Source organism: Microsporum canis, genomic scaffold, assembly GCF_000151145.1.
Source record: "Microsporum canis CBS 113480 supercont1.3 genomic scaffold, whole genome shotgun sequence".
Classification (NCBI taxonomy): Eukaryota; Fungi; Ascomycota; class Eurotiomycetes; order Onygenales; family Arthrodermataceae; genus Microsporum; species Microsporum canis.
In genome coordinates, this window is record NW_003299167.1 from 2,171,906 (window position 1) to 2,197,950 (window position 26,045).

General features: G+C 47.8%; 12 protein-coding genes across 12 annotated transcripts; 6 read left to right on the forward strand and 6 right to left on the reverse strand.

Annotated features, from left to right (window-relative positions):
- Window positions 1–623: 623 nt before the first annotated feature.
- Window positions 624–1,445, reverse strand: MCYG_03667 (adaptin ear-binding coat-associated protein 1; the record flags this gene model as incomplete). Its single annotated transcript, XM_002848115.1, has 1 exon — window positions 624–1,445. The coding sequence occupies one exon, from the start codon at window positions 1,443–1,445 to the stop codon at window positions 624–626; it is 822 nt and encodes a 273-aa protein (XP_002848161.1).
- A 640-nt stretch (window positions 1,446–2,085) lies between these two features.
- On the reverse strand, window positions 2,086–3,197 carry MCYG_03668 (translation initiation factor eIF-2B subunit alpha; the record flags this gene model as incomplete). Its single annotated transcript, XM_002848116.1, has 2 exons — window positions 2,086–3,082; window positions 3,148–3,197. The coding sequence occupies 2 exons, from the start codon at window positions 3,195–3,197 to the stop codon at window positions 2,086–2,088; spliced, it is 1,047 nt and encodes a 348-aa protein (XP_002848162.1).
- A 433-nt stretch (window positions 3,198–3,630) lies between these two features.
- On the forward strand, window positions 3,631–5,202 carry MCYG_03669 (kinetochore protein nuf2; the record flags this gene model as incomplete). Its single annotated transcript, XM_002848117.1, has 4 exons — window positions 3,631–3,729; window positions 3,794–4,054; window positions 4,113–5,027; window positions 5,089–5,202. 4 exons carry the CDS (start codon window positions 3,631–3,633, stop codon window positions 5,200–5,202), a joined length of 1,389 nt encoding a protein of 462 aa, XP_002848163.1.
- A 167-nt stretch (window positions 5,203–5,369) lies between these two features.
- MCYG_03670 (conserved hypothetical protein) lies at window positions 5,370–6,074 on the reverse strand (the record flags this gene model as incomplete). Its single annotated transcript, XM_002848118.1, has 1 exon — window positions 5,370–6,074. One exon carries the CDS (start codon window positions 6,072–6,074, stop codon window positions 5,370–5,372), a length of 705 nt encoding a protein of 234 aa, XP_002848164.1.
- A 350-nt stretch (window positions 6,075–6,424) lies between these two features.
- Window positions 6,425–8,994, forward strand: MCYG_03671 (beta adaptin; the record flags this gene model as incomplete). Its single annotated transcript, XM_002848119.1, has 3 exons — window positions 6,425–6,464; window positions 6,529–6,689; window positions 6,760–8,994. The coding sequence occupies 3 exons, from the start codon at window positions 6,425–6,427 to the stop codon at window positions 8,992–8,994; spliced, it is 2,436 nt and encodes an 811-aa protein (XP_002848165.1).
- Window positions 8,995–9,939: 945 nt separating this feature from the next.
- MCYG_03672 (conserved hypothetical protein) lies at window positions 9,940–11,806 on the reverse strand (the record flags this gene model as incomplete). The annotated part of the gene is made up of 3 exons (XM_002848120.1): window positions 9,940–10,856; window positions 10,924–11,468; window positions 11,550–11,806. 3 exons carry the CDS (start codon window positions 11,804–11,806, stop codon window positions 9,940–9,942), a joined length of 1,719 nt encoding a protein of 572 aa, XP_002848166.1.
- A 1,166-nt stretch (window positions 11,807–12,972) lies between these two features.
- Window positions 12,973–14,063, forward strand: MCYG_03673 (ser/Thr protein phosphatase; the record flags this gene model as incomplete). The annotated part of the gene is made up of 3 exons (XM_002848121.1): window positions 12,973–12,988; window positions 13,062–13,295; window positions 13,348–14,063. The coding sequence occupies 3 exons, from the start codon at window positions 12,973–12,975 to the stop codon at window positions 14,061–14,063; spliced, it is 966 nt and encodes a 321-aa protein (XP_002848167.1).
- A 368-nt stretch (window positions 14,064–14,431) lies between these two features.
- Window positions 14,432–15,298, reverse strand: MCYG_03674 (rho GDP-dissociation inhibitor; the record flags this gene model as incomplete). The annotated part of the gene is made up of 4 exons (XM_002848122.1): window positions 14,432–14,562; window positions 14,625–14,673; window positions 14,750–15,072; window positions 15,208–15,298. The coding sequence occupies 4 exons, from the start codon at window positions 15,296–15,298 to the stop codon at window positions 14,432–14,434; spliced, it is 594 nt and encodes a 197-aa protein (XP_002848168.1).
- Window positions 15,299–15,905: 607 nt separating this feature from the next.
- MCYG_03675 (DUF636 domain-containing protein) lies at window positions 15,906–16,434 on the forward strand (the record flags this gene model as incomplete). The annotated part of the gene is made up of 2 exons (XM_002848123.1): window positions 15,906–16,259; window positions 16,330–16,434. 2 exons carry the CDS (start codon window positions 15,906–15,908, stop codon window positions 16,432–16,434), a joined length of 459 nt encoding a protein of 152 aa, XP_002848169.1.
- A 521-nt stretch (window positions 16,435–16,955) lies between these two features.
- Window positions 16,956–18,638, forward strand: MCYG_03676 (conserved hypothetical protein; the record flags this gene model as incomplete). Its single annotated transcript, XM_002848124.1, has 5 exons — window positions 16,956–17,013; window positions 17,072–17,274; window positions 17,354–17,516; window positions 17,580–18,405; window positions 18,611–18,638. The coding sequence occupies 5 exons, from the start codon at window positions 16,956–16,958 to the stop codon at window positions 18,636–18,638; spliced, it is 1,278 nt and encodes a 425-aa protein (XP_002848170.1).
- A 1,218-nt stretch (window positions 18,639–19,856) lies between these two features.
- MCYG_03677 (pre-mRNA cleavage complex II protein Clp1) lies at window positions 19,857–21,669 on the forward strand (the record flags this gene model as incomplete). Its single annotated transcript, XM_002848125.1, has 4 exons — window positions 19,857–19,994; window positions 20,100–20,330; window positions 20,356–20,848; window positions 20,906–21,669. 4 exons carry the CDS (start codon window positions 19,857–19,859, stop codon window positions 21,667–21,669), a joined length of 1,626 nt encoding a protein of 541 aa, XP_002848171.1.
- A 405-nt stretch (window positions 21,670–22,074) lies between these two features.
- Window positions 22,075–24,543, reverse strand: MCYG_03678 (conserved hypothetical protein; the record flags this gene model as incomplete). The annotated part of the gene is made up of 2 exons (XM_002848126.1): window positions 22,075–24,277; window positions 24,320–24,543. 2 exons carry the CDS (start codon window positions 24,541–24,543, stop codon window positions 22,075–22,077), a joined length of 2,427 nt encoding a protein of 808 aa, XP_002848172.1.
- Window positions 24,544–26,045: the final 1,502 nt, after the last annotated feature.

Sequence of the window (26,045 nt, forward strand, 5' to 3'; positions counted from 1 at the left end):
ACGACCGGCTTCAGACTGCGCGCCAGCGCAATGGCCTTGCACCGGGCAGACCACGGCCAGCCAACCCGCTAAGGCTCGTCAGGCGTAAAAAGGGAAAAAAAAAAGTGACGTGTTAGGCTGTTGATAGGGACGAAGTATACGAGAAGATCAGAGGCGAAGCGACGGGAAGAGACAGCGACATCAACCAGAGAGAGACAGTGATAGAGAGAGACGGGTGATAGAGAGGAAAAAGGAGAGACAGAAGAAGAAAAAGAAGAAGAGACAGCCTGTCCTGGCTTGCTTGTTTCTTGGTTGTTGGAGTGAAAAAGTGAAGATGTTTTTGTGTTCCTTGGTTTTTTTTGGTGAAGAAAAGCAGCGGAAGAACTTATGACCGCGAGAGAAGATATAAAGAGTGTAAGAGTGTAAGAGTATAGAGTATAAGGAGTATTATGAGGAGGGATGTTAGTTTCAGGGTGATGGTGATGCTCTACATGCAACTGTTAGGCACCAGGAAGATGAAGCTGCCGCGATTACAAGTGGATGGCCTGATGGCAGCCTTGTTTCATAGGATACACATTACAGTAAGAGCACTAGAAGACAGGAGGAGGGTGTGTATAGATCATATCTGGATGTTACATGTCCTGTTACTGGCCAGGCTCCTCTTCGGCCGTAGGGGTAGGAGTAGCAGACGTCGAGACAGGCCGTCGACGGTCTCTGGCAGACGGAGGAGGAGGAGGCAGGATGGAGTACAAGGCTGCCGGTTCACTGCTGCTGCTGCTGCCGCCGCTCCTCTCTTCATCTGCCCTGCGATCTGGTTTCACAGAGATGTTCTCTCCCGGTTTTAGGCTGTAGTCCCTGGCCTGTTGGTGCTGGAGTCTCTGTGGCACTCCCGTCCTGGAAGAAGAGGAGGAAGAAGAAGTAGTAGTAGTAGTGGACGTAGAGAATCCGAGTATCTTCCTGGCCTCCTGCAACGCGACGCCAAAGTCAAAGGCATCGCTTCTGTCCTCGAAGCCAACCCCCAGCACAGCCTTCTTGCCTTCGCCCTCGACCCTCACGGCAAAGAAGCGCGAAGAGTCGATCGCATGCTCGACCACGCTGGGCTCCACGTACGGCGCCGCAGCGAACAGGGCGCCCGTCTCGCCGTCTTCGAGGACGATGTCGGTCCTCACCTCCACGCTCTCTTCTTCCTCGAGCTCGTCGGGCAGCGCCGCCAGCGGACGGTTGGGCGTCCTCAATTGTGCGGCAGGAGTAAGCGTAGGCACCGCGCTCTCTACTATGCGGAGGCGCGCGGTGAAGATTTCTCTCGTCTTGTTGCCGTCCTGGGCGTCGGGGGCAGTCCAGGTCGAGGCCTCGTAGCCCTTCATGGAGGTCAGCGGTGGGATGGAGTAGACATGCACTGCCTTGCAGGTGTAGAGGACGCGCTGGATGGCCTCGGGGGGCAGAGGCTCGCCTGTCCTTGGGTCCATCGTGGTCCTTTTTTTTGTTTTATTGTATATATCTCTTGTTCTACTGTTGTTATGTTGTTGTTATGTTGTTGTTACTGTTGATGTGTAGATGATTACAGGCCCGGACCTTGCAACGTCTATCTGTAGATCATGTTTATGGAGTCATGAACTTCATTTCGAGTAAACATGTATGAGAGTAAACATGTATGAGAGTAAGCGTGTACAGTGAAGGGTGATAGAAGTCGCCTCCTTGCTCTGTCTATCCCCGAACATGAACCCCCTTGGCCACTTTCTGGTCGTTCAATATATCAATATATTGAGCCCCCGCCCGGCCGTGCCTGGGAAGATTGAAATATATTAGCATTTCTTTTTCATTAATATTTTTTTCACCCCCTCCGCTGGGCCCTTCTTAAGCCAGTGTCACATCAGGAGCTCTCAATCTCCTTTCCACGTTTCAACCGGTGTAACGCGATATTCCCACACCTTGTTGTGCAGGCTGTCAGGTTCTCCCGGTGTTGATCCGTTCGAGCCCAGCGCCATGGGGTTGGCCGGTCCCTGTACCTGTACCTGTGCAAGGAGGCGAAAAAAAAAATAAAAAAAAAAACGGAGTCAGGCGGGACACAAGATAGACTCTCAAGTCAGTAGATACGAAAGATAAACATCAGAACCAGATCTTGATCAGTTCCTCGCTGACGGCACTTGGGGTGAGCACGCCCGCCTCCGTGATGAGTGCGGTTATTAGGTGCGGTGGTGTGTAGTCCACGATATCGGGAATCAGTCGCTGGTCGTCTTTCGAGTCGGAGGACTTCGGGCTCTGCTTCTCGGTGGCCGTGGCCGTCTTGAAGTCGATAACCCGCTGATCGACCGGCGAATCATACTGGCCAAGCGGGAACAGTCTCACAAACTTATGGCTCTCGGCAACAACATAGAATGGTTTCCCCATCGCCTTCGCAAGCAGGCCCATCTGGTACGTTCCCATACGGGATATTATACCCCCGTTCTCGACTACCCCTTCAGCCCCCACGATGACCGTGTCTACCATCCCCATCGAGTACGCAACCGCAGACTCGGGCACCGTCGCGACGGGAACGCCCTTGGAACGCAGTATCTCGACCGTATCCATCCCTTCGGGTACGGCGCTACGTGACTTCTCGTGGCTGTGGCCGTTCGGGAGCACGTAGATGACTCGGAACCGAATAGCTGGAGCACCTTGGCTCCCTTCCCCCGCAGCCTTCTGCAACATGGCGCCCACCGCACGAGATCCCCCGTTGGTCAGCACGGTGCTGCCGTCTCTGACAAACCCGCTCCCAAAGGCCGCAATCTTAGCTCTGCTTTCCTTGGCTCGCTGTATGAACAGCCGTCCGTTCGACAGCAGGTGAGCTCGGATGGCATCAAAGTCGCCGGCCGGACCCAGCTTCCCCGGCCGCTGAAGCGTCGATATCAGGTACCGCTGGAAGAGATCTGTGCCGGCAGATAGGCCGATGGGGTTGGGAATGGACCGTTTGAGGTGTTCGGTGTGTTTGTTTAGTAGATCGAGGGTTTCGGAGATGGTAGAGGAAGGCGAATGGGTTAGAAGCAGGACCAACGCTTCTATAGCGGCTATAGGCATCGTCAGGTCGGGGTCTGTCTGCAGGAGCTTGTGGTATGTAGCCACAATGCTGTCTCGTCTGTTAGATCTTCACGCCACAGTGTATATACTGGTACGTATAACCGGTAGACTCACTCGAACGGCTCGGTATCCCCATTTGAAGGGGCCTCCAGGGCTGGAGACATGTTGGCTTGTAGCAGCACTGCAAATATCAACAATCCTTGACTGATGAGACTGATACTCAAGCTTTGTAGCCTCTTCCCTCCCTCACCGCGGGGTAGCTTCTTCGGTACAAGTGAGCAAGTCTTGCAGCTAGATTGGTTGCCAGGCGTCCTCCCGTAACAGACACGCTTGTTAAACAGCAACAGGCCGTCCCGTATTCCTTGTACCGTCTTGTCTCTCTTCTTAATTCTCTTTCTTCATCTTTTCTTTTCTTCGATGACTCTTTTTTTTGGCTCGAGAAGGGAACAAGATAAGTTTGACTTGTTTGCACACACTAGTCTACTTTAGGAAAGTTGCTTATCATGTAAACAAAAGCTCGATGTTTTTTTTTATCTTCTTCTTCTTTGGAGTAAAAAAGGACAGAGTTGAACAGCTTGCAGACAGCTGGATAAGAAGATGGCGTATAACTCGAGGGCGACCCAGCAGTACCATGGCGGCCAGCAACATAACCGCCGGCAGAAGAAGGAGAACGATACAGATGCATTTCTACGCCTGGTAGGTGAGCGGCTCGGATGATATTCGAGAGAGAGAGAGCGTGGTGTTGACGTGTGATATATAGCCAGACAAGGTCATTGCAGGCTGTATCAACGATATCGGCATTCCGTTCACGGTGGCAGACCTGCTCAAGCCAAATCCACAGCAGGTCCAGATGGTATTTGAATGGTTCGCCGAGTTGTTTATGAACACTACACGAGAAACCGTGGAGCCGGCCATGCTTGCGGCAGCAGAAGATATTGCCGGTGACCAGGCAGATATATTTCCACCAGACACACGCAACTTGATGGGATTTTTGGTCTCGTTACGGAAGTTGATGCTACAGGTTGGTCTCCCTCGTTCATCGAGCTCTCGTTTTACCATGCTAACCGAGCATCCGGTAGTGCGGAGTTCATGATTTCACATTCACCGATATTACCAGGCCCACGTACGACCGAATTGCGAAGATATTCTCGTATCTAATCAATTTTGTACGCTTTCGGGAGTCCCAGACGTCGGCGATTGACACGCATTTCAACAAGTCCGAGGATACAAAGATGCGCATTGAAGCGTTATATGCCGAAAACCAAGAGTTGGAACAGCGGCTGGAAGATATGAAGAGACAGCAAAGGGAGATGGATGGTCTGGTGAGGGAAAAGACGAGCCGGAACGACGAGTTGAAATCCCGGCTGTTGGAGTTGAGGCGGAATCAGGAGCGGGTGGCAGAGTCGTTTGAAAGGGTGAAGGGTGAAAAGGCAAAGAAGCAGGCCCTGCTAGAAGAAAAGACAGAAAAGCTGTTGAAGAGTCGCCAGGAGTGTGAAAAGCTACGCCCTTATGTCTCACAGAGCCCCGAAAGCCTACAATCTGCCCTGACTGAACTATCCGACAACCTGGCTCATGATAAAAACCAAGTAGACGGCATGGAGAGGAGGATGCGTGCCCTGCGGACATCGATGAACACCTTTACCGTTGTGAATAATGAAGTCCAGAGCTCCATCAAACTACTAGAAGATATATTGGTAGAGTTACAAAAAGAGGACGACCAGGAATCCAAAGGCATCAAAAATAGGGAGGCCCTCGCCGAGAGAGGGAATACAGTGCGAGAGGTAGCGCACACTGAGAAGCTCCTCCAGTCGCAACTCGCTCGCTGGCAGGAACGCATAGAGGCCCTGAGGAAAAGCAGTAGGGAGAAGGCAGAGCTGGCTCAGGCTCGGATGGAAGAGCTTCACACCATACAAAAGCAGCTTCGAGAGGAACGAGCCGAAAAGCAGCGAGAGATGGAGCGTAGGCGCATTCGGATCGAGCAAACTGAGAAAAAGGTACTGTTTCTATACATATATCCCTGTCAACTGAAACTGCGCAACTAACAAAATTTGATAGATGGCCGATCTCAAGGAGACTATCGAGGATGAGATTCATCGAGCGCACGATGAATACTTGAAGATGGAATCCCATATCAAGCTCTACACGACCGAGATAGAAAAATGCCTCTAGGGGGTTGATGTCGACTTTTTTCATGTACGATAATGATTTTTTTTAAGATACCCACAGCATCGCCGGAGTTTTTTTTTTTTTTTTTACTTGGAAGTATTGATAATATGATATGATGACAATGATTTTCTATCGTTTCTACTATTGTTCGCTAGATTTGGTTTCTCATACTATATCGCTCCGTCGAACCGAAACCACTTCTTCATAATCTGCTTCACTCGGACGGTCTTGACGCCAGACAGCCCTTCTCTTACTGATCTGGTCATCGAATTCAAAAGGGGAACTTGTGCATCCCATATCCTGGAACCACGCTCTGCTTCATCCCCGTCATGCACAGGTTTGCATTCACACAAGACCAGCTCGACTCCTTCTCTGGTAGCGGCCTCTACTGCGAGAGCAGATGTCCTTGATAACCCCTGTGCAGAGAACTCTACCGTAGATGAATGGATAGAGACCATATTGACCACGGCAAGCACAGCACTGCCTTGATAAAGGCTGCTACCTCCTTCTTGCCCATCTTGATTTTTCCGTACCCTGAAAGCACAGCCTAGATATGCCCTGAGGTGCTCGATGGCAGGGCAGAAGACCAACTTCACCCTTTGAGAACGGGATATTAAATCGAGTGTATTAGAGAGCAACCAGTGGTGGTTTTCTGTATCTTCTTTCTCATCTTCCTCCGCTGCTTCTCCTCCGTTCTCTTCTGCTCTGGTTGAACCGAACCGCTCCCGTGTCAACGACTGAGCCTGTATATCCGCGTATAACTCTTCGATAAAGGCATCCCGAGTCGAACACGAGATTAAAGTCACTGTCGAAGCATCGCTCTGTAGAAGATGCTGTATAAACTCGACAACGGAGTCGAATATCGCGATGCTCATGCTGATCTCAGGCCTGGAGACACTGGCTCCTCACGAGGGGTATCTGCCCTTCATCTATGGCGTTTTCTCACTGCATATTCAATTCCTTCTCCGTTTCTTGACAGCAGATGTTTATTATGCTTGTATGTTTGGTTCTTGGTTGCTGTGGATGAAAGATGTCACGTCGCCGTTTTTGTCATGTGGCTCAACATCTCGAACTTCTTCAACATCCAAGAGAGAAAAACAAGCACGCACAAAACACGAATTTCAACCCCAGACCAGGGGAAGCCTTTTCAAATCGATCGTTCGATGTCACTCATCGGCGGCAAAGTGGGGGAATTAATAAAAAGTTATTTTTGATATAGCTTATCATGGAGACGATATCACGGATCTCATCGATGCTAGAAACAGGTACAGCCCAAGAAAAACCCTTTGGAGGAGAGCACTTCCGTCTAACTCATGGCCTTCTTCGCAGCTCGAGAGCTCACCCTTGAAGCTGCTCAGTCTGCAAGTTCGGTTAGAAGCTTGAGACCGTCCTCCTACCCCCCCCGCACCGGCTCGGTATCGCAGATCAAGAAGCTGCTTGATAGCAGAAACGACCGAGATATACTAGACGGTCTACGTAAGGTCATTTCGGTACGATGGCTGGTGCTGCCCTTGACTATTGCTGAATATGTTCGATTACTGAAGAAAAAGCTTCCTCTAGTTAATGTACCGGGCCGAACCATGTCTTCCCTTCTTCTCTGCTGTCGTCAAGAATGTCGCAAACCCGAATATAGAGGTGAAGAAGCTGGTGTATATATACCTGCTCCACCATGCAGAAGCCGAACCAGACCTTGCGTTACTATCGATTAATGCAATTCAAAAGTCCCTGACGGATCAGAATCCACAGGTTCGTTCTTTGGCTTTACGGACAATGTCGGGGATAAAGGTGCCTGTGATCAGTCAGATCGTTTCTCTTGCTATAAAGAGAGGATGCGGGGATATGAGCCCTCATGTCCGTAAGGCTGCTGCACTAGCAATTCCAAAATGCTACCGTCTCGATCCGGGGACGCTGCCACAGCTCGTCGATTACCTTTCCATTCTACTCGGAGATAGCCAGTATTTTGTCGTTGGGCCAGCCGTTGCTGCGTTTTTGGAAATATGCCCGGAGAAAATTGACCTCATTCACAAGCACTATCGTAGCCTTGTGAAAAAGCTAGTTGATATGGATGAATGGAGTCAATTGGTGACACTGAGGCTTATGGTCTACTATGCCAGGAAATGCTTTCCTAGGAGGACCCAAAGAGTAAAGAAGACAACCCCCAAAGGGTTCTACGACGAAGATAATGAAGAAGATAAGGATGACGGCAATCTTAGCGAGGAAGAATTTGAAATTATCGACCCGGATCTCGAATTACTCTTGAAGGCTTGTAAGCCATTACTCCAAAGCCGGAATTCAGCCGTGATCGTGGCCGTCGTCCGCTGTTTCCGCTATTTAGGGACGGTAGAGCATCTGGAATCGGCCACAGGGCCATTGATTGCCCTACTCCGCAGCCCGCAGGACCTGCAACATGTTGCATTATACAATATCATTTCCGTTGTCCTCATATCTCCAAAACCGTTCGTGAAATATGCATCCCACTTTCTTGTTAGGTCCACTGATATACCGCATATCTGGCGTTTAAAACTGGAAATATTGACCATGCTCTTCCCCCACTGCGGTATGCACTTCAAGGGTGTGATACTCAGTGATCTAGAACATTTTTCCAATGGGTCGGATCATGATCTAGTTCGCGAGAGTGTCCGTGCTATTGGGAGATGTGCGGAAGCCCATAGTGGTTCCTCTATGCGCTGCCTTCAACTTCTTCTTCGTCAGATCTCAAGTGCTGATGACGTTTTGGTTTCAGAAGCTGTAACTGTTATTAGGCATCTCATCCAGCAGGACACTGCGTCTCATAAAAACACTGTGGTGATGCTTGGGAACCATCTTGGAACTACGAGCAGCCCAGGAGCTAGGGCAAGCATTATATGGCTAGTGGGAGAATTCGCCGGAATCGACACCCATAACAACATTGCACCAGATGTATTACGCCTCCTGGTAAAAGGCTTTGCAGATGAAGCGGAACCGGTAAAACAGCAAATTTTACTATTAGGAGCAAAAGTATACCTACATCATCTCCTTAATGCCCCTGCAACCTCCAATGACCCCAAGAGCCCCTCAGACCATGAGCAAGGTGGCGATAATGAGTTTGATGTGAATGGCCAGGTTACACCGAAGGAAGAGGATTCTATTACCACACTATGGCGGTACATTCTCCTGCTAGCCCGGTATGACACTTCATATGACCTCCGTGACCGAGCTCGTCTATATAAATCTCTCCTTGCCGTGCCTAGTTCAACACAGCTTGCAAGCCTTCTACTTCTGGCACCTAAACCGATTCCTCACACTTCAACACCATCCGAAACGAGGAATAACTTCCTTATTGGCTCATCAACTCTGGTAATCGGTCCTGAGGCCGGCCTGCATGGCTTGAGAGGCTACGAAGATCTTCCTGACTGGGTTGAACCTGGGAAAGAGCCCGATCCAAAACTCCGCGACGACGAGTCCAGTAAATCTGGTGTAGGTTACGGCGAGAAGATTAATACAACAGCTGGAGAACGACTGGATAAAGCACTACAGGAACATAACGTATCTGGGAAAGGGAATATGAACGGGAAAATAAGCAATGTCCCGAAGAACATGTCTCTAGATGATTGGCTGGCTGAAGAAGAGGAAGAGGATGAATATGAGGAAGATGAAGAGGGTGAGACAGAAGAAGAAGAGACGGATGAGGAAGATGATGAAGACGAAGAAGGGGAAAGTGAATATGAAACTGATGAGTCTGGTGAGGAAGAAGACGAAGGACAGAACCACCAGTACGCCCAGTCCGGAGTTGAATCTGCAAAACTACTCAAGTGAGCTAAATCTCTTAGCAATATAGAAAGGCATATATTTACCAGCATGGTGTAAATTAGCACCTTAAAAAAGTCATTCCATGAAGATAAATGCGTTATTATAGTATATTCTATCAATACGTAGGTGGGCATAATAACAAAACATATGGATGCATATTGCAGCTCACATCTGTAAGATGGAAGCCCTCAAAGCTATCATCATATATGTAGTTTGCTGTCGGCCATCTAGGGATGTGGCGTTGTCATCATGGTCAAACATCAATGAAACCAACCAATTAAAGAAAAAGTATGCACCAAAAGGTGTGCTTAGTATTGATATATTCAGGATCACTCGGAATTATACAGTGAAACCCTGTGTATATATATATATATATCTTTGGCTTCTTGACGGTATCGCTTCTACTTTCTAGGCTGTGTCACATTGAGAAAGATGACTTCTCCATGAATCTTCTAGCCATGGCGATGATTAGACGAGTGGGAATGTGTCTTATAGCCATGACTATGGAACGCCATGTTATCCATTTACGCGTTTTGTGTCTCTTACCCGGATCTCTACTTGATAGGTCCTTTTAACACTGGGAGAATGGACACTTTTTTTCGGCTCTGTTCCGCCAACACCTAGGTATTCTGTCCACCTTGGAGATTGTCGATGGCAGCTTTTGATATAAGAATAGCTGGAATATAATCAGATATCAATTGAAGTAAAAAGAAAAGAAAGAAGAACAAGGAAATTATTATTTAGCGCGTAGAGCGCCATATCCAAGAATGAGTAAGCCATGTCAGAGCTGACTTAACGGATTACCAGCTTGAACAAGAGGAAATAAAATGATTAGCTCTCCTGAAGCCTCTAATAATAAGGATTCTCCTTTCTCTGGGAGAGAGAAAATTAACGGCAGTTAAATGACCTTCAGATATGGTCAAGGAGTCACACGTAGCGAAATGAGCGAAATTAAATCCGAATAGGTTTTGGGGTACCGATCTGGACCCCCACCGGGTTTGAGAAACTTGATATCATGTGAGAGGCCATGGGCCATAGGAATTTTGAGGAACCAAATCGGAAGAGACCGTGGGTATGGGTTATTAGAGAATCGAAAGTAATGATAACAATAGAGAGAGCAGGGAATAAGGCCAGAGAGCGGATAAGCGGCTTACCAGCGCCGACTAGGATATAATCAGTAAGGGTTACTTTGAAAAAGAGCCTCGGGGTATATTGATTCAAGTCGTACCTGTAAGCTTCCGCGACGCGGGGATGACGACGCTTGAGCCTCGGAGCCACATCATCTACCTGACGCTGGGGTTCATCGTCAGATAGCTCGGAGGACTCACCCTGCTCACTTTCATAAGCTGTCTCTTCTACAACAGGTTTGTGAGAAACAGTCTCTTCCGCAGTCTCTTCCGAAACCTCTTCTGCAACCTCTTCTGCAACCTCTTCTGCAACCTCTTCTGCAACCTCTTCTGCAACTTCTTCTGCCTCGTCTGCAAATTCTTCTACCTCTTCTGCAACTTCTTCCGGAACTTCTTCTGCAACTTCTTCTGCAACGTCTTCTGTGATCTCTTCCACAACAGGCTTGCGAGGAACAAGTTTATGTTCTGCCATCATCTCCCTCTGACGAGAGATGAGTTCCTTGATAGGAACCAATTCTCCATCAGAGGGGAATTCAGAGAAAATCGGATCACCCATCATAAAGGGCCAGTCCTCCGTATTCCGGATATTTTCATTAAACTCCTCGGCTGGTTTATTTAAAAAGTATTTGGAAATTGACATTCCCGGAGGTAGGGAAGCATAGGGGGGTAATTTGCAAACGTCATCAAGATCACTGAATATCGAAGGTAATGGCCGACCAACGGGATGAGGCGGCCTCCAGACTGCCAGCGTGGGTTAGACGTGTATGAAGATAAAAAATGACGGGGCTTACAGAACAAATTGACATACCAATCTGGCCGTTTGCAGCTCTATTTTCTGGGGTATCCAAATCATAGAATCCTTCGACATGGTTATCAGGCCGACGTGACGGAGGGCCGTCCCTACCTTTACGGCCCTTTCCACGCCATGATTGGCGGGACGGTCCATCCCATGAAGCTGGTGGTGGGCCATCCGCTGGGTATTCCGGATAATCACTTTCTCGGCGACGGCTGGGGCGACGGGAGTGATAGCCTGGAGGGGGAGAGTCGTTGTAGTGGTATGGTGGCATAGGGCCAGGAGAATCATACTCGTAACCATTCATTGGTGGGGGAGGACCATGAGGATCATATGGAGGGTACCCATATGGAGGCCTGTGATGCCATTCTTCCTGGTCTGGGGAAGCTGGCGCTGGATGATCATATCCAGATTGATGGTAACCGTAAGAATGTGATGGGTGAGAAAATGAACGCTGAGGTGGTCCTCGCTGGCTAGGAGGGAATTCGTCACGGTATTGATGTCTTGCCCCATCAGATGTTTTCTGGCGCTTTGACGGACGTGGATGCTTATGGAAACCGCTATTAAACATGAACGTTAGCAGGTCTCAGAGTAAGACGCAAAAAAAAGGCGAATAATGTACAGTTACTCATTCGACTTACGGTGATGTCTCATGCTGGTACTCTGGACAATGTTGGGCCATATGATCGAAAGATCCACAAGTATAACATGCTGGTGGTGGTTGATCTGGGGGAAATTGAGCGTTCATAGAGTGAAAAGATGCATGACTTTGACCGCTCTTCTTCGAACGGTAACCGTAGCCACCCCTACTCCCACGATGTGATTTGTTGCCAAAACCTGGGGCTGACCGTCGACGTTGGAACCCTTCATCCGGGGAGCCCATCTGCTGAGGTACCATACTTGGTTGCAGCTAGAATCACAAGTGATGCATAAAAAAAGAAGAAAAAAGAAACGAGAACAAAGGAAGAATGAGGACAGCCAGGCCTGAGTTTGTGGTCGTTTTCTGAGCAGACAGGCGCTTTATCTCATGCTTGGGTCCAATATTGAAGCTGTCAAAACACGATATTGACCAAGACCTCTGCAATGTGGCATTGCCCACCGCGCTACGGAAGGCCGTTATGAACCTGATACTGGTGGTATAATATGGTGTCTGAGAATACCGGAAGTTGAAGGGTATTCCGGCCGGTCATTAAGTACGAATTCACAGCGATTGCTCTGGAGAGTGAAGTGTCTGATTTCAACCTGACCGGAACAACGCAAGGGTCTTATCTCAACTGAGACCAAGATGAGGGATGTCGGGTTCCCCAGAACCATCCAGCTTGTACCGAGAGGTAATGAGATGCAGCAAAAGGTGAGGGTAAGAATAGAAAAAGAAGATGTATCCAAAAAATGAAGCTGACCTTTCGTTTCGTCCTCTTTCACTTCATCGTTTGCGCGCAAAAAGAACGAAGAAGAAAGTTGAAGTTGCGAAAAGCAAGAGCAAGTTTGGGAAATTTCATGGCTTCGGAGTTTTATTTTTCCCTTCCAGGCCCAAAAAGGGGGGTCACGTGTAGTCTTTATCAGATCTTGGACTATGTCCATATATATACCATGATTCACTAGCAGCTATAGAGATGTATGCGGTGTCAGGGAATATAAGATATTTCGATTGAGGATAAATTAAAGAAACAGAGAATTTCCCCGTCCATAGAAGCGCTGTCTCGGGAGAATGCATATCGATGTACGTGATTATGTAAGTATATACTTAGTCATCCATCTTTGTATCAAAAAGTAGAAAACGACGAAACGAAGCAAGCTGCAACTGTCAGCTCTTGTGCTGTTGGCTCTATGTATAAATCATGAATGCTCTCCACTCCTAGCCTCTTGACGCCCTCTATCAAACCATGCGAGTCCCGTTCTCTCAAATCCCTCCCTCGTTATTTCGCCCTGTACAGCAGATACCTATCAACCGTACCCTTTTCCAGACAATAGCACCCGCTTTTAGACCGCCCAACTGCACCGGATAAAGGGTAGGATAGAGGCCTTGCTACCCTTACATACTATCCAGCACTCTTCACAGGCGTCATGCCAGGTCTTCCAAGTTAGTGCGGCCAGAACCGTTGTAATATGTGATGTTTTGGCCCTTGCCTAACTTGTTTATCTTTGCAATGTAGCTAGCATCGACTTGGACGAGTGCATCGAACGGATCTACAAACGTGAACTGCTGGCAGATTCAGTTATTGAGGCGATATGCTCCAAGGCGAAGGAGCTGCTGATGAAAGAGAGTAATGTCGTACACATTGCTGCTCCCGTCACCGTTGTCGGCGACATTCACGGCCAGTTTTACGACCTGATTGAGATCTTCAAGATCGGGGGATTCTGTCCAAATACGAATTACCTCTTTCTCGGTATGCACCTTGTATACACGCTTGTTTATTTGTTTTCTGACTTATGTACAAGGCGACTATGTCGATCGAGGACTCTTCAGCGTGGAGACAATTTCCTTGCTTATCTGTTTAAAACTCAGATACCCTGAAAGAGTGCATCTTATCCGGGGAAACCATGAATCGCGAGGCGTCACACAGTCCTACGGCTTCTACACCGAATGCGCTCGCAAGTACGGAAATGCTAATGTCTGGCATTACTTTACCGACATGTTCGACTTTTTAACCCTAAGCGTGGTAATAAACAACCAGATATTCTGCGTTCACGGTGGCCTCTCCCCATCCATTCACTCGATAGACCAGATTAAGATCATCGACCGGTTCCGCGAGATACCTCATGAGGGCCCCATGGCTGACCTGGTCTGGTCCGATCCAGACACAGAGCGAGATGAGTTTTCCTTATCTCCTAGGGGCGCAGGGTACACTTTTGGAGCACAGGTGGTCAAGAAGTTTTTAGAAGTGAATAGCATGTCTCACATATTACGCGCACATCAGCTATGTCAAGAAGGCTACCAGGTGCTCTACGACGATCGGCTAAGTACCGTGTGGAGCGCACCGAATTATTGTTATCGATGTGGGAATTTAGCAAGCGTCCTAGAAGTCAGTGACACCGGCGAACGGTTCTTCAACATCTTCGATGCGGCACCGGAAAATAATGACGTTCACCGCGGAGATCAGTCGAACCAGCAAGGGAAAGACGGACAGAATCCTGTTATTGAATATTTCCTATGATATCCTCGATAATATATGCAGAGCAGAAAAGAAGAAAATCATTCATCCAGCCAGCGCATTTTTAGGAGTTTTGGTCATGGTTATTTAAAGCATATCACCTCCAACGCAATTTTAAGGAAAGAAGCAAGAAGCAAGAAAAAAATGAAGAAGGAAAATTGGGAGGCATCTCGTCATTTGAAGGGAGAAATTAACGCTATCTTGGAGGATGAATCTCTTGTCGAAATAAAAGATCAATCGTTAATGAGGAAACAGTAATGCGCCAAAACGGATGCGTTTACGACTGCGAAGGGTGTCCAAAACCCAAAGATCTCTTTTTTTTTCTCTGAGGTTGGAATCGCAACCATATCCCGGTACGAATTATGAGCACTCTACCAGTCTTTGGCGATGTCAAACGTCCACTCGAACTTCAGATGGTCGGTATCGTCATCATCGACAAACCTGGAGACGGCGTTATAACGCCCTCGTGAAAGCATGCCAGAAGGTGCTTCCTCCTCGTTGACTACAAACCTCATCATTAGCAAGGTGCGCAAGAACGTTCATGAGCATGGATGAGCGACTTACATTTCTTCTCATACACTGGCTTATCCGTTGTGTTTGGAGCATAGCTTCCCTAAAACAAGCTATCAGCATCAAACCAACATAGAAGATAGAGGAAAAACCAAAAAAAAAAAAAATGCACCACCTACCAACATCTCCTGATCCTTGCTCACTCTTATGCCCTTTCTTTTAACGACCTGGACGTATTTCAAGCCGCTGAGAACGTCGTGCTGGACCTGGAACGTGGCCTTGATGCGGAATCGGCATCCTTCCTTGATGGTGAATGGTTTATTCTTGAGACTGTCGACGGCACCGGGTTCGGATAAGTCAATGGTGATGTCTTCTCGTCCAGCCACCTCGAGAGCAAGGGACTTGATGATACAAGTGCGAGGATCGTTGGGGTTGGATATGGGTGTGCCGCCTCCCAGGCCTAGCGAGGCCTTCCACCGGTTGAGGGATTCGTCGTTTTGGTCTAAATCAGGCTAATTAGTGACTTGCGATAGAGAGTAGCTTGAACACAAATAGATTTATGCTCTTCCATGGCCGGCAGCATGTAAATCAAGAGGCAGTAACTAGATCTGAAGCTTCCCGTGAAGGATAAACATACCGAGCTGTTGGTATTCTTCAACGGTTTTCTTCTCACCGACTTTGAAGCCGTCGGTCCTGGTGGCGGCCAACTCATCTTCGTGGTCTACCATGTTGAATATAGAAAGAAGTTCAGCTGTAAGTAGTTAAAGGGCTAGGCAAAGTCTGTACAAGACAAGCTGTGAAGCTGTTCAAGTTGAGCGTTGGCAAAAAGAAAGTTGAAAGTCGATGTTGTTGTTCTTTGTTGGAAGGTTTGTTCAAGTTTCTACAACAAGTGGGGTAAAAAAACGATTTCTCTACTTTTTGATATTTAAATATTCAAATTATCCCATGATGAAGCTGATTTAGCTCCCTCGACAGCTTTCATTGCTTTACAGCGACATATATGTACCTCTGCTTGGTCGTACGGCGGCAGATATCACCTTACTGGCATGGCTTATAGAAGAGTTGAACGAGATCTACAGCGTTCCCCCCTGTTATCAGCCCGTTTATAGATCATGGGAGTGACTCAGACAAGCAGCTGAAGGAGGGACAGCCTCACAACATTCTGCTCCGTATATTCTCGATCCTGCTTCTCGATTCTATCTGATCCTTCCATTGGTGGATCGTGTCGGTACGACAAGGCTCTCTTCAAAGCCTTGAGATATAAATATCGTGGTCTGTCCAGGTAATATAGGAAGAATAAAACAAGCAGAACATCAAACGAGCAGCCAGAACAAGATGCCACTCAGTATAGCCGAGTTTACCAAGGCCATTGCCCCTACATCCGAGAAGACAACCTACAGGGGCAACTGTCACTGCGGCAACGTGAGGTTCACCATCAGCATCGGCACGCTGGAGAAGAACAAGGTTGTCCGGTGTAACTGCTCCAGCTGCGTCAAGCATGGCTATCTGCTCGTCTATCCAAAAATCGAGGACGTCGTCTTCACCCATGGCAGCATGGACACGATGTCCGAGTATCGCTGTGCCACCAAGTCCCGGCCACACAAGTTCTGCGGGAACTGTGGTACACCTGTCATGATTCAGCTCGAACATGGAGAAACCAATCATCTGCGAGAGAACGTCGCAGTTAACGTATGTTCTTTTTCTTTCTCTTCTTTCCCACCGCTTCTTCCTCCTAGAGTGGTACTAATGGTCCATATAGATCCGAACACTGGAGGATATCGACGAGGTCCTAGACAAGCTTCAGTTCCTCGAGGTTGATGGGAAGAACTACATTGGAGAGAGATACTCTCTGCCTCCCCTCTAGCCCTTTTGTATTCGTCTCATGTCATCTTCTGTCTCATCTTGTACCTAGCTGTTAGCCAACAATCTCCTCTCAATATGCGGAATATCCCACTCTGCATGCACTCCGCAAACAGCCTGCCCAACCGCCCTCATCGTAAGAGGCCTGCCCTGTAAAAACCTGCCCTGCATCTTTCATTCCTTCGTTGATGCCCAAAAAAACATGAAAAAAAGAAAATAAAAGAAAAACCCGCCATAATGCGTGCTTACTAAGCTAGCGTCCTCTTCCCCGAACTTTTTCCCTTTTTTCCTCTTTTGGCTTTTGAAAGAAACGCGCATTTTGCTTCTTCTTCATTTCTTCACCCTTTTTTCCCCTTCTTACTTCTTCTCTTGCCTTGCTGTTACTGCTCGCAATCGCAAATCGCAATAATCGTCGAGTCGCCCTGAGGTAGAGATAGTGTCAAAGGGCGCATTCACTGCTCTCCCCGAACGTCCCATTGAAAAGCATACTTGTCCAGGTCTCCTAGACCAATTTATTCCATCACGATGCGACCACTTCCCGCGCGCCGCAACCCGCAGCTACATGGCAAGAATTGTCCGGATTGTGCGTTAAATTTTCTTGTGAATTGTAAATGTATATTCTCTCTAACTCCGGGTTGTAGATGAAGACCTCGTCGCGCGCCGCCGTCTAGGTAGGACGAACCTCGCTGTCGCCCCAGCGAAAATCGGCTCTACGAATGCGACTATGCCCTCGAACCTGGGACCGTTCGAGTATGCACATCTCAGAGCGCCTCTTCCGGCTGATCTGAAGGGCTCTGAGATCTTTCCGCCGAAGCAGCATCACATTGACTCCTATTTCCTCATGGTGAGATTCACCTCTGCGCGTCGTTTGAACATGCCATAACCAAGACCTATATCAGGTATTAACATGTTGATTTCCTTAGCGACGGAGTCGTGATGGCCATATAAGCGCGTCGGGAATGTTCAAGATTGCCTTCCCCTGGGCTAAGCATTCGGAAGAGCTGGAAGAGCGCGACTACCTTCGGACGCGTCCCGAAACCAGTGAAGATGAGATCGCTGGAAATGTTTGGATTTCACCAGAACTAGGTGTGTAGAAGTCATTTGTTTTCCTTGACACCATCAATCTTGGATCTAACATCCAGCCAACAGCTCTGGAGCTAGCACGGGAGTATGATATCGTGATGTGGGTTCGCGCCCTTTTAGACCCAGCAGACATCCTAGAGCGAGGAGACAGTTCAGCAGCAGACACAGAGGCGATTCCGGAACCTCCCAAGTTTGATCTGCCGCCACTTGACACTCCTCTTCTCGCTCCACCAGAGTCAGAGACCACTCGTGGCAGGGCCAGACGGTCAGCTTCACCATCCAAATCTGCCTCAGGCCGGAAAATTGCCATCCCACGCAAGTCGCGTCGAGCGCAAAAGGAGTCAAGTGCCAATGCTAGCACGTCACTTCAAACTAGCTTGGAGGCAGCTGCCGCTTCACCCGCTCCTGAGAAGCCCGGAGATGAAGAACAAGCGACTCCCAAGGTGAACGGCCATGACGAAGATGCAGGAGAGGAAACTAATCTTGTCAAGAGGCCTAAGGATCGTGTGACTGTAGAAGTCGAGTCGAAAGTGGACTCCGTAGGAGAAACGGAAACCACAACCACTAATGTCACCGTTCAGATGCCCGTTGGTCTTGCCGACTTGCCTATGCCAGAAAACACCGAGAAGATGCTGGAAACTGCCAAGGAGATGGTCGAAGAAGCTACCAAGCTCCAGGACCAGGATGGGGAGGCTGAAGAACAGGCTGGATCTCCTTCACCTAAGAAAATATCTAGGAAGCGAAAGGCTGAAGAGTTGGTGGTAGAAGAGGATAAGGAAGAAACCGAAGATCCCCATGCATTGAAGAGGGCTAAGATACTCGAAGATAAGCTCAGAAATGAGAGAGTACGGAACCGTGCTCTATTCGGTGTCACTGCCACCCTTGCCATGGCGTAAGTCCAACTTCTTATTCATCACATCGATTTTCCTACTAACATCTCCCATCTAGTGCGGCAATTCCTTATTTCTTTTAGTTGATCTGATATATTAATAATTGTCAGTGCCACTTGGGACACTGACGGAGTCTTCAATTCTCTGCTTCCTTTTCTCATCTTTATTTTCTTTTTTTTTTTTTTTTTTTTTTCGTTTTCCCGTCAGATTGGAATTGGCACTGTGTTGCACTTGATAGTTATTCTCTTCCCAGTTATGTTGTTTTCTGATTTTTTTCCATTTGCTTCTATATTGTATTTGCTATTGCCTACCCCCTCTTCACAGTTCCTCCATACATATCCTTCCGAAAGCCCTGTTTCATCCCACCATATTTGTCAGAATACACGACCCTTTCTCTGTCACAGCATCATGTGGTTCCTCCATCCCCTTACCTATATACTAAAACACCCATTATGCCGGCATGTCCCACCCAAGCCCTGCATTGCCGATAAATCCAACCTCTGTCCCTAAAACCCTACGCTCCTTGCATCTACCTGGATGTCGCTGGCTCCTCGACCCTAGATAACACTACACGCTACGTCCTTATTTCACCGCCCATATAAAAAAAATTCTATAATATAACTCGCTAACCATCCTCCCGAACATTGCTTAGCGCACTGGGGTTTTCGGCGTCAAAGCTGTGCATGGCATGTATCCCCTTCCCTTTCCACTGAGCCCAATCTATCTATCCCTTTAAAACATCGGATTGCAATCCCGATCATTAATCTACCACTCGTGTCTCACTAACTATGCAGACGACTAGCTCATCGATGGAGTTCAAATACTGCTAAGGCGCAAATATTATGACCCTCGTTCGGCTAACGAAATAAAGGGGCCGGAAGAGCATGGATGGAGTTATATCAGCTGTTACAATTTCACTCCCATGTTTCGGTTCTTTTTACTTGCCACCCTTCAGCCTCCCCGTCGGCTCCGGTGTGTAGTATCTTGGAAGCCACTATTTATTAGTGCTGATTCAAGTGCTATCCACATATCTGCTTGGGATGTCGAGTTCTCTCGAGAGCACGTTAAGGCTGTTTTCTTTGTCTTTTCTTTTTCCTTTGTGTAAATACATTCAATCACCTGTGATGGTAAATTATCACTATTTAAAATAACAGAGAATCAAAGTCCTAATGTGCTATTAATATTATATGCAATCTATCATTTGATTATTCCATTAATTCTCATCTTAGTGACTGTTGGAGTTGAAGTATTTATTTATAACTTGGGCTTTATCGATAACGAAGGCTTGGCGGAGTTTCCACCTTTAACCATGAAAAAAGAACCTCGAGATCAGACAGCAAGCTGAGTCTGATTTTGCCGCGACGTTCTCCGGATGGGAGACTGGGTTTCTTATTTATTTATTTTCATATAAAGCCTTAGAATCTACGGTTTATACTGCAAGAAGTCGGATATAATGTCTTTACCAGGCTTGGAGCTCTCTCAGCCCACAGTCGAAGCCCAGAGAGCTCCCGCAGCTCCAGTACAGCATATCCTTTCCAAGGACTCAGAATGGAGATTTGAAGTCGCATTTGGAAACTCGGTTAAAGTGAAGGTATGTTATCTATATACCTTTCTCCTGCAGTAGACGGAAAGGAATACGTCTGGCATTACACCTTAAGCTTTTGGCTGATATATCTCTCTTCTCCATTGCGAATAGCTATTGTCCGGTACTGCAGAGTTATTCGGAACAGAGCTAGCCCTGTCCCAGACATATACATTCTCCGGAACAAAAGCTGCCATATACACCTGGCATGGATGCACACTGGAGGTCACAGAAGGGGAATCCGTTGCCACCGGGGTGGTTGGGAGCGCTCCTGTTCCCCCGGGATCTGGCAGCGGAGGCTGTCAAGTGGAATACACCGCCGAAGAGACGCCGATGATAGACTATGCGAACGTACACTTTTGCGCTCGAGACAATGCGGGATGAAGCCAAGGCGCAGGGCCGAGGTGGTCCTCGGGTGCTAATAGTAGGGCCCGAGGATGCGGGAAAAACAAGCTTAGCGAAGATATTAACGGGTTATGCGACGAAGATGGGCCGTCAACCGTTTGTGATTAACCTTGATCCATCAGAGGGAATGTTGAGTGTTCCTGGTACTTTGACGGCAACAGCATTCCGGACACTGATTGACGTTGAACAGGGATGGGGAAGTAGTCCACTGTCTGGACCGACACCCATACCTGTGAAACTGCCGCTAGTATACTTCTATGGTTTGCAAAGTCCCTTAAATGGGGGAGAAGAGCTATACAAATCTATAGTCTCAAGATTAGCCCTGACTGTTGCGGGTCGGTTGGCTGAAGATGAAGAGGCAAAAGAGGCAGGAATCATTGTTGATACCCCTGGAGAAATCAGTCAAGGCAAAGGAGGTGGAGAGGATATCATTAACCATATTGTTACTGAGTTTTCCAGTACGTCTGTACCGCTTTTCCTTTCCCTCATGAGACCATTTGCTTATATTTTCTTAGTTTCAACGATTCTCGTACTGGGATCAGAACGTCTTTATAGCACGATGGTTAAGAACTATGATGGAAAACCAACCTCTACAGCCTCTACAGCGCCCACGTCTGATGAGAAGATATCCGTCGTGAAGCTTTCGAAATCAGGAGGTTGTGTTGACCGTGATGAATTTTTCATGAAATCTACCCGCGAATCTCAAGTTCGATCTTATTTTTTCGGGACATCTGCACCCTCAACCGCATCATCGGCTCTTTCGTCATCTACAGCCCCGGGATCAGTCATATCCCTCTCTCCCCACGGGCAGCATGTCGACTTTGACAGCTTATCTATCTATAGCATCACAATCAACAATGATGAATATGATGGCATGAAACAGATAACGAATTCTACAAGCGAGTTTTCTTTCCTGCCCGGTGGCAGCAATGATAATGGTGAAGACGAGATCCCTTCTACGTCTACTGCCTTAACGTCTGGTCCTTCATCCACTGGCCTCCCTTTCCAACAAATACCTCTTAAAAAGCTAGTTCCTTCTTCCGATTCCCCAGTTCCACAAGCGCTGGAAAACACTCTATTAGCAATTACACATGCTCCTCCAAACGCCCCTTTGAATGAAATCCGAGATGCTAGTATCATGGGATTTCTTTATGTTGCCGGTGTAGATTCTAAGAAAGCCAAACTCAGGCTATTATCACCTGTGGCAGGGAGAGTGCCCGCGAGAGCGATAATATGGGGGAATAAATGGCCTGGGGAAGTACTTGGATTGGTTGGATAAGTGCATTGCTATCAAGCGTTACGTTGATATATGAGCATTATACATACATCGAATTGATTGAACATAGCTGTTTATTTCATCATCTCTCGCGAGAATAATTCTTAGTATTCCACCTCTTCTGTACACTATCGTATCTTCCTCATCGTACAACGTACAAATGAACACCGAAATATATATAAAAAAATACAAAAAAAAAATACAGGAATTCCTTATACATGTTGCAAACTATCAAAGGCACCAGACGTGAAGAAACTAAAAAGGACTCCCAAAATGAGATAAAGAAAAAAAAAAAAATAGTGAAAGTGAGAATCAATCATTGGATGTGAAATATAAATCAAAGTGCGTCAATATAGGAAAAAGAAACTGTTTCGGCATAAACATAAAAAATGGACCATCATAACAAGTTCATTCCCATCTTTTCCACTCCGCTGCATTTTTCCTCAGTTCAGCATCACGGTCATAACCCATTGAAACATCTTCCATAAGCAGCTGCTTATTCTCACGGAACGCGGTCTCAGCCTGGTATCGAGCCAAAACTGCTGCCCTTAGATAGCCAAAGTCTGATCGCCTAATAGCTTCACGGAACATCATCCTCATCCGGGGGCTGTATAGTTGGCAAGATGCCTGGCGGGAAACGGGAGTCTTCTTGTCCAAAGACATTTGAACAGTTGGAGACACCAGTGAGGCTACAGGGCTGTTCCCGAAGGGCCAGACTACATCATCATAGCAGTCTTCACATACGGTGAACTCAGGCAATTCATCAATTCCGTGCCAGGGACCTACAACGAGGTGATCACGCGGACAGTCATATAGGCGATTCTTGCGTTTGGCATATCGAATAAAGTCTCTTAGGTCAGGCTTATGTCCTGGGTCGTGTCGATGACGGGTAGCTGCGACATCGAGGAGGTCAAGATATTGAATGAAGCGAGTGCTGCCGCATCGAAGGTCACAAGTTCGCTCCTGTGAAGTTGAGCTAGGCTGGAATGAATCACGCAGAGATGGCATTAGAATTCTGACATTGCGAAAGCATGATGCGCAAGCATTGAAGCTAGACAACAGTCTGCCAGTATCAGGATCTATGACCCGGTACCATGTTTGGGTTGAAGGCGTACGGCCCGGGCAGCTCTTGTAAATCGATGATGGGCGAGTGAGCTGGTATAACAGTTCTAGATGATTTAAGCCGAGTTTCATCGTCTGAACCCAGGCTAGCCGCGCCCAAGGTTGGCTCAGTGAGCATCGGATGGGCAGGCCAAGGGGCTGACGAGGCGCAGGAATGACAAGACTCTCGAATCGAGTCTTTTGTATTTGCCGTGTACAAGATGGGCATATGTTCAAATGATTTAAGCCAATGATGGTCGACCAGTCACCGTAATCGGCTATGGCGATTGACCTTGGGCATGGGGCCAACGAAGCAGGAGAATCGTCACGACGTCGTGGAGAGACCTGTCTCTGGGGCTTGACAGCACCACGACTCACAGCCTCTCGTCCAGCAAGGGCTGAGTTTGGTGCCGGCCCAAGGGCCATGGCGTTTTCCTGATATCCAATGTATTGAGGCTGTATTGGCATATCTACTGCAGGCAGGTAAGAAGGTGCAGCCCAAGGAGCATCATGTCCATTGCATTCATAACAAGTAGCGGGTGTGATATATTCCCACCCGTCAGGATTGTAATCCTGGCCACTTGGGCTAAAAGCTATGGGAGGAAAGCATGGCTGTTGAGCTAAAGCCCCGTCATATGCCGTTCCAGCTGAAGTAACTGGTAAACTCGGCACTGGGTCAGCGTTGGGTCCATCTGTTGGATCCGGATATCGGTGGGTGCATGTATCCAACTTGGACCGCTCTAAGCGAGGCAGTGAGCTGTTGCTGCGGCGTCTCTCTGACCGAGAGGAGCTCTTCCCTCTACTATCGCTGGTCTCAGGGATATAGCTATACAGTTCCTCTGTAGCTATGGGTTTTCGTCGACGACTTGTTCCTCTTCGGCGAGGAGTTTGTTCAGTGGTATCATCCTTTCTCGATTTCCGGTTCGATTTAGTGTCTGGAGCTTCTTTCTTGAGAGGTTCATCGACAGTAGGAGGCCAGTATTGTGCTTTGTGGGAGTTTCGGTGTGATGAAAATAATTCGTCGTCACTATACCATTCTCCCGCATGCTGGCGGCGGTACGGCCTCCTATCGCCGTTATCAAGCGAGATATCAAATCGCTGAACAGATTTCCATGAATCTGGAAAGTCGCTTCGGTTATCAAGTTCATCGGCAGAGTATTGGTTGTAGGTTGCTGCCGGGTGGCTTGTAACCTTCTGCTGGCCTGCATACCCTAGTGAGTTATTAGCCCCTTGTGATTGAGGGCCCTCTGGCCCCGGAATCACTGTTTTATGATGAGATCTTGAGCTAGAGTTAGATTGTTGGCTTGACATGACATCCTTTCCAGTGGCAGTGGCTGATTTGGGCTCCGGCATGTACTTCATATTAGCCTTAGATGGGGCTGGGCCCATTCTAACTCTAGAATATTCATCTTTTCCAGGTGGCTCTGAAAATCGGACCTTGTTGGCAGGTCTCCTTTCTGACTGGCTTCGTTTGAGTGATGATGGGTTTGGTTTAGTGTCCGGGGCTTTCCTGAAAAAAGGCATATCCGTTTCTGAGGCATTCTTTTTTGACATTATAAATTCATCATGATGGGCTGACTGGTTGCAAGGCCCCGGAGTTTCCACTGGTAATATAATGGGCCACTGGTCGATTGTTCCTCTCGATACAACAGAGTCATCATCTTCAATGCGTGATGACAGAGAAGAATCTGACACTTCGTACGCGAGGGCAATGATCTCGTCCTCCACACGAGGGGCCGGTGGCCACTTGTGCTTTGGAGCAGCGACCGCGCACATTTTTCATGCAAAGAACAAACAAAGATGGCAATGTGCTAAAACCAAACAAAATGGGGAAGATCCAAGGTGGACAGGTATCGGTTGAGGTCAAGGCACTTCCGGAACGAGATTTATCTGTTACAATACTGGTGAATTAGACATCATCCTGGAGAAGATCCGGTGGCTCACGCGACTCAAACTCACACCAGGGTCGCGGTAGCATAGAATTGACATGGAGTGTAATTCTTGTAAAATCAAAAGAAGGGTTGAAGGGGTCAAGAGAGTCAATGTTCAACAATCAGGCCGGAATTGCTTCTACACAACAAAAAGTCGTGAAAAAAAGGATCGAGGACTCGGAAGAGGCGATTGGTATATAAGGAGAGTGTCAAGGAGGGTCGGATATGCGCTGGGAATGCGGAATGCAGCGGGACATTGGTTGGGCATCAGGGGTAACTCTGACAAGACCCGTTATTGGGCCGAAACGAATTTTGATACATATATGCAGCCCTGCTGGGTACGTAACTGACAGTCGGCAGGACGCCCGTAGCATGTGTACATATGCAACGCATGCCAGAGAGTTCGAGACATGAAACTGGAAGACTTTCTCTCAGGAGAAGAACCGTCTCCTTGCCTTGTTTTCGGCCTTGTTGTTCAAGATGTGTGGAAGGAGGGCGACCAACGGCTTTCGGGTATCAATTTAGCGGCGACACGATGCCTGACCGGGCAGTCTCGCTAGATGCCGTTACGATAATAACAGCTCGATATCATTTGCTGCGCCGTCATTGTGATTGATATTTGTTTTTAGTGATCCGGATATGGCATAAGCCTTTCGTTTTGCGAGGCGCTTGGAACACATTTAAGGCTCACCAATCAACCCTGTAGGGCAGGGTTTTTTAACTGTAGATGCCCCCTTGTTTTGCCTGTTCGCTGTGGGCTAGTTGATACACGAAGCAGGCCACACCATTTAGGGCGAGTCCTTCTATTCGCGCCATCAATTAAGGAAAACGTCATTTCCCGAGGGCCTGCATTGAGTCTTGCTGGAGAAGTGTTGGAGGGATTCGCATGGTGGAGCACAAGGTACGCCCGACAGCAGGATTCCTGCCCAAAAGACTTTTTTTATGAAGAAAAAGGAACCATAAAGCGTGGCGCTAAGTGTGATCCTGACCCCATGCTGGCCCTCCACAGAGTTGGAATTACAGGTCTGTGATGTCTGCGAGAGGCAAGTAACAGAGAGAGAGATCCAACCAAATGCAGCCGAATCTACCAAAACGAACATTCATTACTGGATTGCCACTGAGGTTGATCGACTTTGCGCCATACCCGGGAATTCACCGAGGCGCAAGAACAGGTTCTGTGCGGGCGTTGGTGGCCCGTGGATATGAGTCGAAATCCAGGCTTCTAATAGGATGTAAAACTGGTGTGCTTTTGAAGATGGTTGCATATATAGTAATTGTGGCAGTTTTGAATACAGGAGTATGTAGTTTATACTCTCTCGAAGAAGTATTTTTTTCACGGTTTATGCA